The sequence below is a fragment of the Drosophila willistoni genome, assembly GCF_018902025.1.
Source record: "Drosophila willistoni isolate 14030-0811.24 chromosome 2L unlocalized genomic scaffold, UCI_dwil_1.1 Seg139, whole genome shotgun sequence".
Taxonomy (NCBI): domain Eukaryota; kingdom Metazoa; phylum Arthropoda; class Insecta; order Diptera; family Drosophilidae; genus Drosophila; species Drosophila willistoni.
The window spans coordinates 3,695,763-3,710,405 of NW_025814046.1; the positions used below are offsets into that span (position 1 = coordinate 3,695,763).

Here is a 14,643-nt window from a genome sequence, read left to right on the forward strand (position 1 = left end):
CGTTGATCAGCCCTCGGTTTCAATAGATTTATGATCCATTTATGATCGACGCACGTACCTTTTTTTTCTATATTTTTTTGTTTTTGCCGCGCCTTAATTTGACTAAACTTGTTGCCAGCTTATTTGCTGATGTCTGGTTTGGGTGGGGGGTTCCTTTATAACCATATCAAGAAGAAATAACATGTGGGAGAATACGTGTTTTTCAAATTATGCTTGTGTTTAATATATATTTCTTTTTCTGTTTTCTTTCTTTTTAGAAAATATAACGATGATATGTGGCTGGCCAGTCGACGGTCACTGCAAAAGGTGGTATAGTTTTGACAAATTTCGTACTGATGGCATCGCCCGGACTGGATATATAATGACCCGATACGCCCAATTGCATTACAGGTACATCAAAATCGCCATCGGCTTTCTATATATGGTGAGTAGAAATTGTTTTAAATATTATTCAGTATTTTCAGAAGAGACTGTTAATACTCACGGTAAGTTCGATGAAGAATTGCAGTGGAGATTTGTCTTTGCCGTAAGTGAAATAAATATGATAGGGAGGAGGATAACTACTCGTCGATCCAGGTGCTTGAATATAGCTGGTCAGGAAAGACCAATTGCTAATGACGACATCCTCGTAGGGTTGAATAAATAAACTCATATGATCGGGACCCGTTAGATTGTATTCTAGACGCACCGTCGTATAATCGGCTAAAATCGTTTTGCTAACTAACTGCAAATCGGGCGTTCCCGGTGGTGTGATGGGGTCTTCTCTGGGCAACCACATGCCCTTCAAACGATTCTTAACCCAGCGATGGTCGTAGAGAGGCAAACCACAGAACATATATGTATTGCAATCCGACTCAATGCTAACTAAGCCAGTAAGATTAACTTTGTATGCCTTGAGAGGAGCAGCTCCACGACGATCTTGGAAATTGAAGAGATAGCCGGACTCGTCCTTGCTAACAGTTCCATCATATTCATGGAAAATGCGACGAACATGCTGAAATAGTAGAAGATATTAGCAAGCAAAAAAGATAAAGTTGAATTAAATTCATATTTACCAAAAATGGAATGCGTTCCACATTGGTTTTAGGACGATATGGGAAACCAATCTGAGTTGAGGTGGCAGTGTATATAGTCAAGCCGCTCACAGCCAACAAAATGAGTAAAACAAAGCTGGGACGACGGAACATATTGATGAGTGGAAGCTGAGAATAAAAACCAAATAAACGACTTATTCAATTATTCTTCTTAAGAATAAACTGAGAGCTTACCAAGAAACCTAGAGCTAAAACTGATCCTAAGGCAGTCAGAGCAGAAACAATCAAATCGGGATTGGTTCCCCTGAAAAGATAAAAAATGGTTAATTAAGCTGTAGAAGAAATACCTTTAATCTTGAACTAACCTGCCAAAACGACCCATCATGGAAACCATCAAGGTCAGGAAAGTGTAGAAGAGGTAGCTGTTGTACAGGAAGGGTAAAATCTGTACGGCCTTAAGCAGTCCACTCCAAGAGTAGCCACGATCATGGAGAGTTGTTAGCAAATTCAAAGCCAATGGAATGACATAGAAGATTAGAGTCCAGGTAATCACATAAGCCGAGCGTAGTCCATAGACAGTCAAGGCAATGCCAACAAGAGCCAAGACAACAGCATGACCGTGCAGAGCCAATTGCAAGTGATGGCCGAAAGAGATCTTGTCCTGAAAATAGTAACACTTTCATTGAATATATATTGTTTTAAGTTTTCTGTATGAAAAACCTACATTTCGTTGCAGTTTGAAGTAGATGAATGTAGGCAAACTTAATCCCAGCAGACTTGGACACACATACAAGCCTATCAGTAAGGCAGGAGTGCTAAAGTATGTCAATGACAGACCATACATGTCCATTACATAGGCCACCACAACGGGCAGACCAACACCCAAAACAAAGGCAATAATTTGCAAGATCAAGATCAGGATAAACCAGCTGGACACATTACAAGTCGTTATATGCGACACATCAGCTATGCGCCACAAGGATATGAAAACTAACAATAGACTTGAAGCAGCCACAATGTAGTTGAGATAAACGCCGGTTGTAGCCGAATAGCTGACAAAATACAAACCAAGGAAGTCAAAGAACACTGCATGACCAGTTGCATAGGCCTGGAAACAGGAATCATCATTTAGAGACAGTTGTTTGCCAATAGACGAGCAACTCACCGAAGGATTATGCAATTGTGTGGCATTGGACAAGGCCCTCACAAGGCTTAATACATTGTCACCAGTGTTTTGATAAGCATTGCGGGGTATGGCATCATAACGATCGTATTTGGTGTGATAAAGAAATCCATTGATACACTGGGCCATGTCCAAACCTGACATAATATGCAAAAATCGGTAAAATGAAGCAAGAATTGTGGAAATAAATAAATTATAAACATACCAATGAGGTTTCCATATTTGGTAAATATGGTAAAGTCCGTATCCGAAGGTAGTAAACCGGTTTGAAAGATTTCCTCAGCCATGGTAGTGGCAAAAGGATGTCTAGCATTGTTCTTATAGGCCTACAAAGCAAAAACATTTTGAATCAACCTTAGATTGATATTTAAGAAAGTAACTTACATCAACCAGCCAAGGATTATTGGGACCACTTTGGAAAAGAATTTCTCGACCACCACTGCCAGCTGCATCCAGATTGACGACGGCTCTAGAAATCATTTATAAAAATTATAGGATATTTCCTGTTGGAAACTGCTTAGGAGCTTACTTGATAAACGGTGCCCATTCATGTTGGGTAATAAAACCATGGGATGCCTCCAAGGGATTCTCCTCAGCTCCGTTGAGCAGAAAAACAATAGGATGCTCGAATGTCTGCTTTGTCCTAGACATTACTCTAAGGACTTCCAGAATAGTGACGACCATGAAACCAGCATCACCAGCAGATGGACTTGTGGGCTTTGAATCGAAGTGACTATTCACCAGTAAGTAACTCTCGCTAGTAGTATTCTTGGGACTCAGTTTGATCACAATATTCTGTACACCTTGATACATATTGATCATGGTCCAATGGATATAAGAGCCTGAGACGACTTGCACATCAATTTCCAAATCAAAATAGTCAGTTAAAACATTTTGCTCAATCAATTCCAATTCACTCATTAGATAGGCCACTGTCTGATTTTCATTGGCATCGCTGCCAACCACTTTGGGTCCAATGCCGGCCAGATTGTAAAGATTGTTTTGGGCTCGTTCGGCAATGAATCCACCCTTGCTGACATCTTCAATAGTCAAACCTGTGGGTAGGCGGTAGAATAGTGGAATCACAACAGCATAGAAGAGTAAAACCCAAAACAAGAGGAATCCACTGGCCAAGTACCAGGGAACTCTAGTATTCTGCTGCTGTTGTTGCCGTTTCAGGCTCGATCCTGATTCGACGGGCTCATCGGAAATCTGCAAAATAATTAATTTTCAAAGAAAATGTTTAAAAGACCCAGAGACAATTTTTTCCTAAGACTCTTACAAGCCTGTCCTTGTCGCCCATTTTGATGGAACTACTTGAATATAACTGGTCTGCATCTGCTTTTATATCAGAACATTTCGGACATAAAATTGGCCATATTCTGCTTAAACTTTCGATAAAAAATAAATAAAATTTTATGATTTTTTTTCGTAATCATTTCAATTGATTACAATTAAAGGCGAGGGTGGTTTCTTTAAAAAGCAATTAACAAACGAAGTGTGCCTAAGTTGTGCAGATTTATAATTTTTTTTGGTAATTGCCATAATTTTTTTTTATAATAACCTCAGATAGCATACGATATCGGTTATCATTGATTTATAAGAGTCTCATAAAATTATAATACAGTTTTGAGTTTTTTTTTATTTCTTTTCATTTATAACTGATAAAAAGTCTTTCGATAATTCAAGACCCACCGCAACAGAACAATAATTGTTGCTAGACCACTTATTGGAAGTTTATTTCCTCTCAGAAAACGTGTGCCAAAAGTCACACGTGAACTGGAGATATCGTGTAAATTAAGATATGTTTCCAAATAGGTCCAAATAGTAGGGACTTTTAAAAGGCCAAGTAAAGTAGTATCTGTCTTAATACTACAGTTTTTTTTTTTGTTTTTGAAAATGATTAGTAATTTATGTGTTTATTGGCTAATTATGCTGATAATGATACCGAAAGTTCGAGTACTATATCAGTTTGATAAGCAAATTATAATACAATTTTTTTTTACTTTATTTTTTTTTTGGGTGTGAGTTGAAATTTTTTAATTTAATTATGGGATTTGGACTTTGCTTGCATGTTAGATACGATCTGTACCCTAATTTGAAAAGTGTGTAGATACGATTCAGAAATCAAATATCATAAAGCGCCACCTTCTAACAGGTTATAAAAATATTGCAGTTTTTAAAGAATATTTAGAATTATTCAATTAATATTGTTTAACTGTCATGGCCTAGTAGGGAGGCTTTATAAAAACGCGGCTAATATAGAATTGATTTTGAATTTAGTTTTTCTTAAATTTACACAGTTCCTTGATATGAGATGTATCACAATTCATATATGTATGTATAAAAAACTGGTTCAAAAAGATATATGTACATACAATATATAAGTTTTATGGTGTATTTAAAAATATTCAAATCATTTTGACAACGTTTAGTATATTTGAAATATGATAAATGCTACATATTAGCACTATAGTTGCTGATGAATGCATAATTTATTTATAATACATTAACTTCGTGGATTCTTTATGAAATTGTGAAATTTTTGCTCTCGGTTGACTTTCCAGAAGAATTGCCCATATATGGTTTTGATATAAAAATCCAATAATGTTGGAGTAGTACTACAATTTTTTAAAGGTTATTTAATAATGATTCTCATTGATTTGAAAAAAGGGGTTTCGATAGTCTTATTTCACCTAAAGCCATATGAAGAATTGTGAGTGGAAGCAGTTAATCTTTTTATGGATGAAAATACCAATTTGAAAGAGTCAACAACTGTAGAAGAGTCACAGGTAGAATAGTAAGTGATATAATGAATTAGAAAGATCTTTCTAGAAATTAAAGATAGACATAGTTTAAAAAAAAAACGATTAAGTATCAGCGACTAATGAGATTATTGCTCATGTAGTCCTACACCAATACAAAAACTGTTCAGTACACAATCTTTTGGGAAATTCCGTTGAACTAAATAAAACCATAGTTCACTGGTTAAAGCTAGTATAACGGTAAGAGAAATGCTTGAAAATTGCAAAGTGGTAGTAGTTTCTTGGTAGTAAAATTTGTAGTAAAACCAGTGTGTACTTTTTTGTTTATTATGACCATGTGGTTTTCACTTTTTAATTACTGCTCATACCTTTTTATATCGATTGCTGATTGAGGCTATAGATTAACAATATCGCTTGACCACAAGCACACTTAATGACAGCTGTATAAAAGTGATATCATTGTGACTTTGGTTAATATCTTAAAATCAATTGGTACTTAATTAAGTGTGCCAATTAATAATATTTTGAATTCTATTAGGTAATGGTTAAACAAAGCACTGCTTGCTTATATTTGGTTCAAATCTTGTTGTTTGTTAATACCCTACTTATCATCTTTATATTTTAATCTGATTTACAATTTAATAGCACTTATTAAAACAAGAGTTCATTGACATAAAATTATTTTACAGCACTTGAAGATTGCCCACCTCAGAAAGCAGTGCGTTTCGCTTGTGATTCACCAAGAAACTGCTTTAGTGTTATCAGCAATTAGCTGATAGATAAAACACAAGCGCGTACCCTGTACTTCTGGTTTAATAAAGTGTATTAGAGTCACTGAAATGAATGTTAGAGATGGAACATTGTTTTACACATTTTCTACTTGGTTACATATTAAATGGCTGATTTCACAACTCATTATTGAGTGAGAGGTTTTTAAATTTTTTAATAGATCTTGATTTTCTAGAAAAACTAACTGAATTAAACAATGTACAATTCGGGCAGTAGCAGATATATGTTTTGGGGAATAAAATTGGAGCATATCGAACTTGGATATCGAAATTTTAGCAGCTCAGGAGGTAAAAAAATAGAGAAAAAAAATTTTCCTGACATTTGCATGTAAAAAAACACAGAACAAAATTTTATATGAAAATATAATAATTGTATAATTTTTATTCACATACTTGCTTAGATTAAACAGGAATAACCTACGGTGTTTAATCGGTTATATAGAAATCTTTTGTTATGGTAATTTTAAAAAGTTGTAATAACCATTGGAACTGAATCACACTGCTTTTGAGATTCAAACTCTACAGTATTTAAGGCACAATACTGTGTTAGGGTTTTAATACCCTACAATTAAAATAACTAATCAAATAAAAATGCTCTTTGCTGGAGGCGACTCTAGGGACCTTACTAATTAACACGTGGTCTGCAGCTTGCATGTTCCATTCAGTAAAATAATTACTATATACCTTGCTTCAAATTTTAACCTTTTTACTAGATAGTAGAGAGTACCTTAAGATCTACCAATGATAAACAAATTTGATGACATCAAAGTTCAACTCATACTTTTTTGTCTCTGTATTAACGCGTTCGCTAGTTTGGAACGCTTCTGTAAAAAACACCAAACAAAATTATATTTGATTGCGACATTTATAAAAATTGTTGAAATATTTCAAAAGATTGCAGAGAGTAATATAAAGTAATAACATGTGTCGGGGTCTATGTGAGCTATATGTAAGAAACTTTTGACCTATTTTATAAGTATTTAAATATAGTAAAGAAAATTAAATAAAAATGTGTTAGCAAAAAATAAATATATGAGTCTAAAAACAATGATGTTTTATCTTTATTTAAAGAATCTCTAAAATACTGGTTTTAAAAAGAACTTTCTTGTCTAGATGATAACGTAAAGAATTACTTTTGCGAGCTGCAAATAGTTTATAAATTTCACTATACTTGTCGTTAGTGTATAAAATCAATTAGAACAATGTTTTCTAAATGCTCATTTGGGTGGAAAGTTCATGGTCAAATCATGACAGTCTGTTAAACAATGGCCCATTTAGTTGGATGGATATCAAAAGCACAAATGTCATTTCTGTTTCGGATTTCGTTTCACTTGATTTGGTAATAAGAGCGCAGAAACATTTAAATTTACCACAATGTTCCACAATATTTGTTAAATCTGTTGAACTCTCACTATCGTTTGTGGAATTATTGATGTTTTTTTTTTGTGCACAACATTTAAGTTATTATAAGTGCGCCCTCACCCGATTCTGGCAAGCATCCAGCAAGCGGGAACGCACGGAACGCCACATCTCCGGAACGCGCGAGCAATTCAACTGAGGGAGAGATTTGCTGATTGCCAGTGCGAGATTTCTCAGCCTGGTCATTAGTTGTTGGCGAGCAGCTTCAGTGCTCATCTTATCAAAAATTATTGCTTGTATCTATTAAAAACAAAAGTTTGTTTATTTAATTTTTGTTTTGATTCGCCTAAGCACACTCTTTTCTATTCATAGATGAAATGCCCGCGGAATCTCTCTGTAGTAGCGAAATAAATATGAACGTATCGAGTGAGCCACAAGTTCAACACTTTCTAATGTCATGATGACCTCTCTTTGGGTGTTTATATTGGTAAATTGATAGTTCTGTGTGTGTACGCCTCATGGAGGTAACAAATCAATGTCGAAAATTTAATGGTGAGTCCTCATGGAATTCGCTAAGAAATGTATGGTAGTAGGAAATTGCTTTCATGTTTTTCTGTTATAAAGTCAACAACAACAGGTTTTGTTTACATTATTGGCATAGTGTTTAATTTGAGCGCCAAAGCGGTTCTACCAATTAAAGCAGTCGAAGCAAGCAGTTTGAAACAGTTGAAGCAGTGAAAGCAGTTTACCGAATGTAATCTACACACACATGAATACAATTATATTGACTACACTGGCTCGACAAATTAATTGGCATGGCATTGTCATTTGACTAATGCCACAAACCAAAAATATATTGACTTTGTATGTATTATGTATTACTTTCTTATTTACAGTGCACATCAATTTTATATCTATTTCTTGTACTAGGTCTTAATAGGTTAATTACAACTTTAAAGAGATCTAAATATTTAATTATATTTTTATTAGTATTATTAAATTTGAGTACGCTTCCAGTAGATCACGATTTATATAAACTTTTTAAGATGCTCTTGTTACATCTTTTCCAAACTCTTCTTGACTTTTAACAATTTTCATATTTTATTACTTGTATTTACAAACTGTATTAATATTTAACGGTCATGAAAAACTTAAAAATTTTAAACAAATTTAAAACGATCTGTATTTTTTTTAAATTGCTTTCGTTTACAAACTGTTCAAGAAAATTCTTACCGTTTGTTGACTGTCTTAACATTTTTTAAAATTATCACACCAATATATACATAATATATATGTAATAATATATATTAAATAAAAAACAAAGTTGAAGTCGATTTTTACAAAACTTTATCGCTCACATATTTTTTTGCACTATGCAAACTAATGATGAAATTTTTAATTGAATCCTTATGGAAACCAAACTAGACTGAATTCGTTTCTGTTACTTTTAGGAATATAAAACTTATAAGTATCCAAAAAAAAAAAAAAAAAAATCCCTGACCCAGAGTTCACTTTTTTATTAGACTAAGGTGCCCTTAACCCAAAAGTCTATTTAGAATGACTTTGATTTAGGACCCTAAAAACTGTAAAACTTTAAAGTGTAGTCTGTTATTTAGGATTGCGATCGAAATTGAAAACCTTTATTCTGGTCTCTTGGTCTGAGTTTTTTTGGCCAGCGTAGTCGTTTCTAATTAAAGTTAATGTTTAAAATACAATTCTATTTCGTTCAGATCACATTAGTGGGACAAAGTCCATTCTGATCTGCATGGTTTTCAGAAATACAATTCGTTCAATTTAGAACGACAAGAACGTCTAATTTTAAAGTATACTGTCTTATGATAGAGATAGTGAATTCTGTTATATTCAGTTTAATAACTACTAGCTGATACGAGTCCGAAGTGGTGAAGACAACTACTCAATACTTGCAGTTTCAAAAGTGCCTGCTAAAGACAAGTATCGTTCAAACGACGTAGTGTCTAGTACTTTCATCGGTTTTATATTGCTTGGCAAACATGAAAATTTTTTTTAAACATCATTACCACATAAATAAATTTAATTATTAAGTGACTAAACCAAATCAAAGACTGCCCAGCAAGTGTATAAATAATTATTACTTTTAAAAAATAACCAAAAAGGTATAAATTTGCGTTATTCTATTCTTTGGATTATCAATTTATTTATCAGATTCGCTACAGTTACAATCGATAATAGCAACAACTTAATAACCTATAATTACAATTTAGTAAATCAATAAAATAAAGTTATGTAAATATCATTTTATGTATAATTCCCACCCGCTAAGTGTCTCCCCTCGTAACCTAAACCGAACTAAAAATACCAACTCTCATAGGTGCCCACCCAACCTTGTATGTAGGTGTAGGATGGAAAATGTTCTAGATAACGATTCAATTGCTCCATGTTATTAAGATCTTCATTGACCCAATGACCACCAATGCCAATTTCCAGACTGGGCACATCAAATGATGATGTCGTCTTCTGCAAAAGAACACGAGATTAAAAGTGGTATAGGATACATTTTAAAATAAATTGATTGGCCTACCTCAACATCTATGTGGAAGTGTAATGTGCTGTTATCCAAGCCATACGAAAAGTATATAAAATGCGGTGGTTCTTCATTCTCTCGGAGCATTGTGTCATTGAATGACCAATCAAGAATTTTGGCATCATTTTTAACATTCACAAAAATGGTCATATGATCGGGACCAGTCAGTGAGAAATTGAAACGTTTTTGTGATTCATTGCCATCCAATTCGGTGATTTCGTCCAGCTCTAGTTGTGGATATACAGTGGGAATTTCAGGCTGCTCCTTTATCGGTATCCAAAGACTATATTCGCGAGCCTTGCTCCAGCGATGATTATACAGAGGCATGCCACAGAACATTTCCTCGTCACAGAATTCGCTAACCTGATGAACATCTCCAATGGCCTTCAATTGCCCTGAAAAAGGAATATTTCATTAATTACATATTCATGAAAAATAGAATGGAGAAAGTTTTACCAACCTTCAGCCATGCTGAAACGTCTGTCCTGAGGATAAATATACATTCCCGATTCATCTGTCCGTATGCTGCCATCGGCATTATGTAGACGTCGGTGAGCGTGCTAAAAATAAAAGGGTCACGAGATTATTTTTAGCATAAGCCATCAAACTCTTGTTCCAATCCACCTACAATCACGGAATAACGCTGAGCTCGCTTATTGTCCTGATAGGGAAAGGCAGCATCTGTCACCGATATGATAATAAATAGAATTGTGCCAGCCAGAAAACAGAGTATTATCGTTCTTGTCTTGCGGAAGAACATAGTCAGTGGCACTATGAAACCGGCAAACATTAAGGAGAATAGCCACATTAATGCGGCAATAATTAAATCGGGATTCGTTTCCGAACCGGAACGTCCTTGCATTGGCATAAGAGTCATCAGCGAAGCGGTACAAAGGTAAGTAAAGTAAATGAAGGGCAGACCCTGACAAACAGTCACCGCAATGGCAAACCAATAGGCTAAAAAAATGGAAAATATGAATATGAATATGAATACAAAATATTCTTTACAGTTTCTTACCCTTGCGATGCCATTTGGTGACCAAATTCACAATCAATGCCAATATATCAAAGAGGACACAAATCATTACCAGATAAGCCGAACGTATGCCCACTCCAGTCATTATCATCATAATCAGAATCAAACTGATGCAATGGGCATGCATAAAGAGCTGTATGCGAAAACCCAAACCTAAAGGATCACGTTTAGTTTTCTCCAAATACAGAGCCGGTAGAATGCTCATGCCAAAGATAATGGGAAACAAATACAAGCCCAAGATAGTCCAAATCTGACTGAACCATGACATGGAACGATCCACAGCATCCATAAAAACAGCCACTAGTACGGCAAGACCAAAAGCAAGCATCAAGGATACAAGTTGAATGCCAATTGTGATGCCAAAACGTAAGAGGATTCCCTTCCAACTGCAGCCAGAACGCACAGACATAAAGTACACTGAGATACCAATGGCCAGAAGAGCCAAAACTCCAACAATAACATTCACAATGATGCTAATGGTCTCCGTGTAGAAGATGATGAACCAACCGAGGAAATCATAGAAGATGTTATGACCCTCTGCATGGGCCTGCAAGGCAGTTTAAGAGAAAGATTAAGATTTGATTGATCTCATTGGTTTTTCTTCTAAGTGTTACTCACAGCTGTATCATCTAGTTCGGGAGCATTGGCCAATGCTTTGGCCAGAGCCAAGACATTATCGCCCGTATGTTGAAATGAGGATCTGGGAAAGACATTCACACGATCGTATTTCGTATGATAGACATAACCATTGAATATGTAAGCCATATCTAGACCAGGTACACCGCCATAATCCCGAAAAATGCGAAAATCTGTATCCGATGGTATAAAACCAGCCTGGAAAAGTTCCTCTCCCATGGTATTGGCAAATGGATGAGGCACTTTGCGATAATAATTCATGAGCCAAGGATGATTGGGTCCCGATTGAAATAGAATTTCACGTCCACCGCTGCCAGCCGAGTCCAGATTGATGAGAGCTCTAAAAAGGAAAACAAAGAAAAGTTTATATATATTATTTTCAGAGGTTTTTTGTCAAGTCACTCACTTGCAATTCTTGGCCCATTTGTGTTGAGTGATAAAGGCATGAGAAGCCTGCAGAGGATTCTCCTCGGCGCCATTAAAAAGAAAGACAATGGGATGATCGAGTGGCTCATCGGTTTTGGCTATGACACGCAATACCTCCAACATGGTCACCACCATGGAGCCATCATCCGCAGCTCCAGGACTTCCGGGCACTGAATCATAATGACTATTGATCAACAAATAGTTCTCATTGGTATTATTCTTCTCGCTCAATTTGACCACCACATTCTGTATGCCCTGATACATGTTAACCATAGTCCAATGTATATAGGCGCCACTGGCCTGCTGCACATCGAATTCCACTTCATATTTTTCCAACATTTCAGCCTCAACTTTGGCAACTTCATTGCGAAGAAACTCTACAGTCAGGATTTCATTAGCCTCATTGCCCACCACACGAGGTCCCAGGCGAGTCAATTCGATTAGAGTATCCTCTGCCCTTTGGGCAATAAATGAATAGGGATTATTCACTTCATCACTTTTGGTCAAGGCTTTGGGCATACTATTGATCTGAGTGTTGACCAACGCCAGATACAAAACAAACCAAAAACCAAAGAAAGCTGGCGCATAATACCATTGTAGTTTCTTGGGCACTTCAAAGTCCACATCTATATGGTATTTGGACTTAAACTATATGGCACAGAGAGTGAAAGATAGAGAGTAACACGTTTATTAATATCTTATCTACGATATATGAGGGGGTATTCCCCCCTTGGTTAGATATTCCTACTCCTCCTACATAGCTCCTAACTCTCTGAATGTAATTTGACAACTGAATCTTAATTTACTGCCTTCACTTGGCAACTTGTTTGACTTTATTACCTTTTTTTTTTTTTGATAAGAAAATTCTTTGAATTCGTTTAGGTTTTGTCAATTTTTCATTTCTTTTCGGTTTTATTTTTGATTTCCATTGACATTGAAATCATTCGCGTGTTCAATACATGATTCATTAGGGCGTGTGGTCAAAGGATCATAAAGTTCTAATCATAAATTAATAATTGATGATTTAATGATTTAATAACAATTTTTATAGCCTCTCGTCCACAACAACAAGAAATTTGCAAGCCGTACGGCATCTTTTGAACTAAGGTGTTCGCCAAACTACCTATTCAAATATATATATATTCATATATGTATATAGGTTTGTACATATTTTCTTTTGTTTGTGGACTTTTCTTAAATACTGCTGACTTGGCATGATTATAAAATTCAAGACGGACGATAAGATCACCTTACGTATTTAGATTTCTTTTAAGGAACACGTTCGAAACGTGAACATTTATTATTCCACTTAAATGCTTTAAAAGTTTGTTAATTTTTTTCTCGAAAATTCCTAGACAGATTATATTCGAGTGGAATTTTCATAATTATAGAAATACTGATTGGATTTCTATACTTAACATTGAAAGTAGTCATTGAATATGACTTTAAATGAATTCTTGGTAATGCCCAAAAAATTTATTTTCCTTTAACTAAGATAAGAGCTAGCCAAAAAACACGATCTAAACTAGTGACAAATGTAATTTCTTTATAGGACAATCAATAAGCATTATCTTCACTGATTCATGTTGTCTTTCACGTTTCTTGATATTTAATTGGTTTGTTTGTTTATATTAATCAATTTGTTAGAATTTGCGATTCGTATGTGGTATAAACTGACCGAATTTCGATGGATTTTTTTAGGTGTCTAGTTTTGGGTGGGTATCCCCAAAATTTAAGAAATCTGTGTTCCACTTTTGCAACTAGTTTTTTGGTAGTAAAGCAAACGCCTCATATCGTTCAGACTGAATAAAATATTTTTAATATTTTTAAGCACATACAATATATGTAACATTAAAATATTTATGCAATTTCTTTTTAAGCTAGATTGAAAGGAAAATAGAAAATCGCAGAGCTTTTTATATCACTTTTGAATCTATCAAAAACAAAACATTTGTGTTCTCTGGTTAACACTTGTAGCATATTTAAGATTTTTAAAGGATCTAAATCTCAATTTTGTGAGAAGAAACGTTTTTGAAAATGGAAATTAATTTTAGTTAAAGATGTAAAAATAGTTATTGTTTAGGGAAATTTTCACACATTTTCACCACAAAGGATTTGTCACTTTTTATTCGACTAAAACGAAATTTTAACAAGGGTGGCCTAAATTAGTAATTAACTGGATCCTTTTGCCAAAAAACACTTAATATGTTTTATAGATCTTTGACATACAGACGGATATGGATATAATTGATGGGCGTAAGGATAATTTAACATTTGGTATTCACATAGACCGATCAAGAGAAAAATTAAAACTTTTCTGACCACAGGTTTTGCCTATACATAGGTCTAAGTTATAAGTAAAACGACTCTGATCTAGAAAATATTTATGTTTGCCAAATTTATTGGTCTAATAGGAATTTTAGATAACGATGTTGGCGAAATATATATTTATACTTTTAATAAACCGATATAAGCATTTCTTTTATTTCACTAATTATTAATCCTTAATTTTGTCACAATATTCCATTTCATTGAGATTATCAATTTTTTGGCACTCTTTTGATTGTAAAACAGTTCTTATAATTTATGAAAACACTTTACAATATTCGTTTTATCACACAATAAAAAATACGTACACCCATTTTGAGATGATTTTTTGAACTGGAATTCCCTAGAATCCAATACTATTTCTAGTGAAACGTCTGCACCTAGTCACTCTTGAATTCCAATTGAGACTTGAGTAGTTGGAGAACCAAATGATATAGGAAAACTTATCGTGAAACGACTTTCCGATATAATAATAAAAGCAATATCACCTGCACCCGATAAATTGGCGCAATTATTGGTTAAACG

General features: G+C 34.6%; 2 protein-coding genes across 2 annotated transcripts; both read right to left on the minus strand.

Annotated features, from left to right (window-relative positions):
• Positions 1-218: 218 nt before the first annotated feature.
• On the minus strand, positions 219-7,300 carry LOC6638339 (endoplasmic reticulum metallopeptidase 1). Its single transcript, XM_023177520.1, has 11 exons — positions 7,253-7,300; positions 2,747-3,429; positions 2,602-2,686; positions 2,423-2,543; positions 2,200-2,354; positions 1,759-2,142; positions 1,400-1,695; positions 1,269-1,338; positions 1,056-1,202; positions 485-994; positions 219-415 (listed from the first exon to the last, which is right to left on the minus strand). Exons 1-11 carry the CDS (start codon positions 7,298-7,300, stop codon positions 254-256), a joined length of 2,661 nt encoding a protein of 886 aa, XP_023033288.1. The 3' UTR covers positions 219-253.
• Positions 7,301-9,271: 1,971 nt separating this feature from the next.
• On the minus strand, positions 9,272-14,494 carry LOC6638338 (endoplasmic reticulum metallopeptidase 1). Its single transcript, XM_002061262.4, has 8 exons — positions 14,427-14,494; positions 11,771-12,438; positions 11,347-11,704; positions 10,711-11,275; positions 10,321-10,649; positions 10,153-10,252; positions 9,690-10,087; positions 9,272-9,625 (listed from the first exon to the last, which is right to left on the minus strand). The coding sequence occupies exons 1-8, from the start codon at positions 14,430-14,432 to the stop codon at positions 9,458-9,460; spliced, it is 2,592 nt and encodes an 863-aa protein (XP_002061298.2). The 5' UTR covers positions 14,433-14,494; the 3' UTR covers positions 9,272-9,457.
• Between the last annotated feature and the right edge of the window lie 149 nt (positions 14,495-14,643).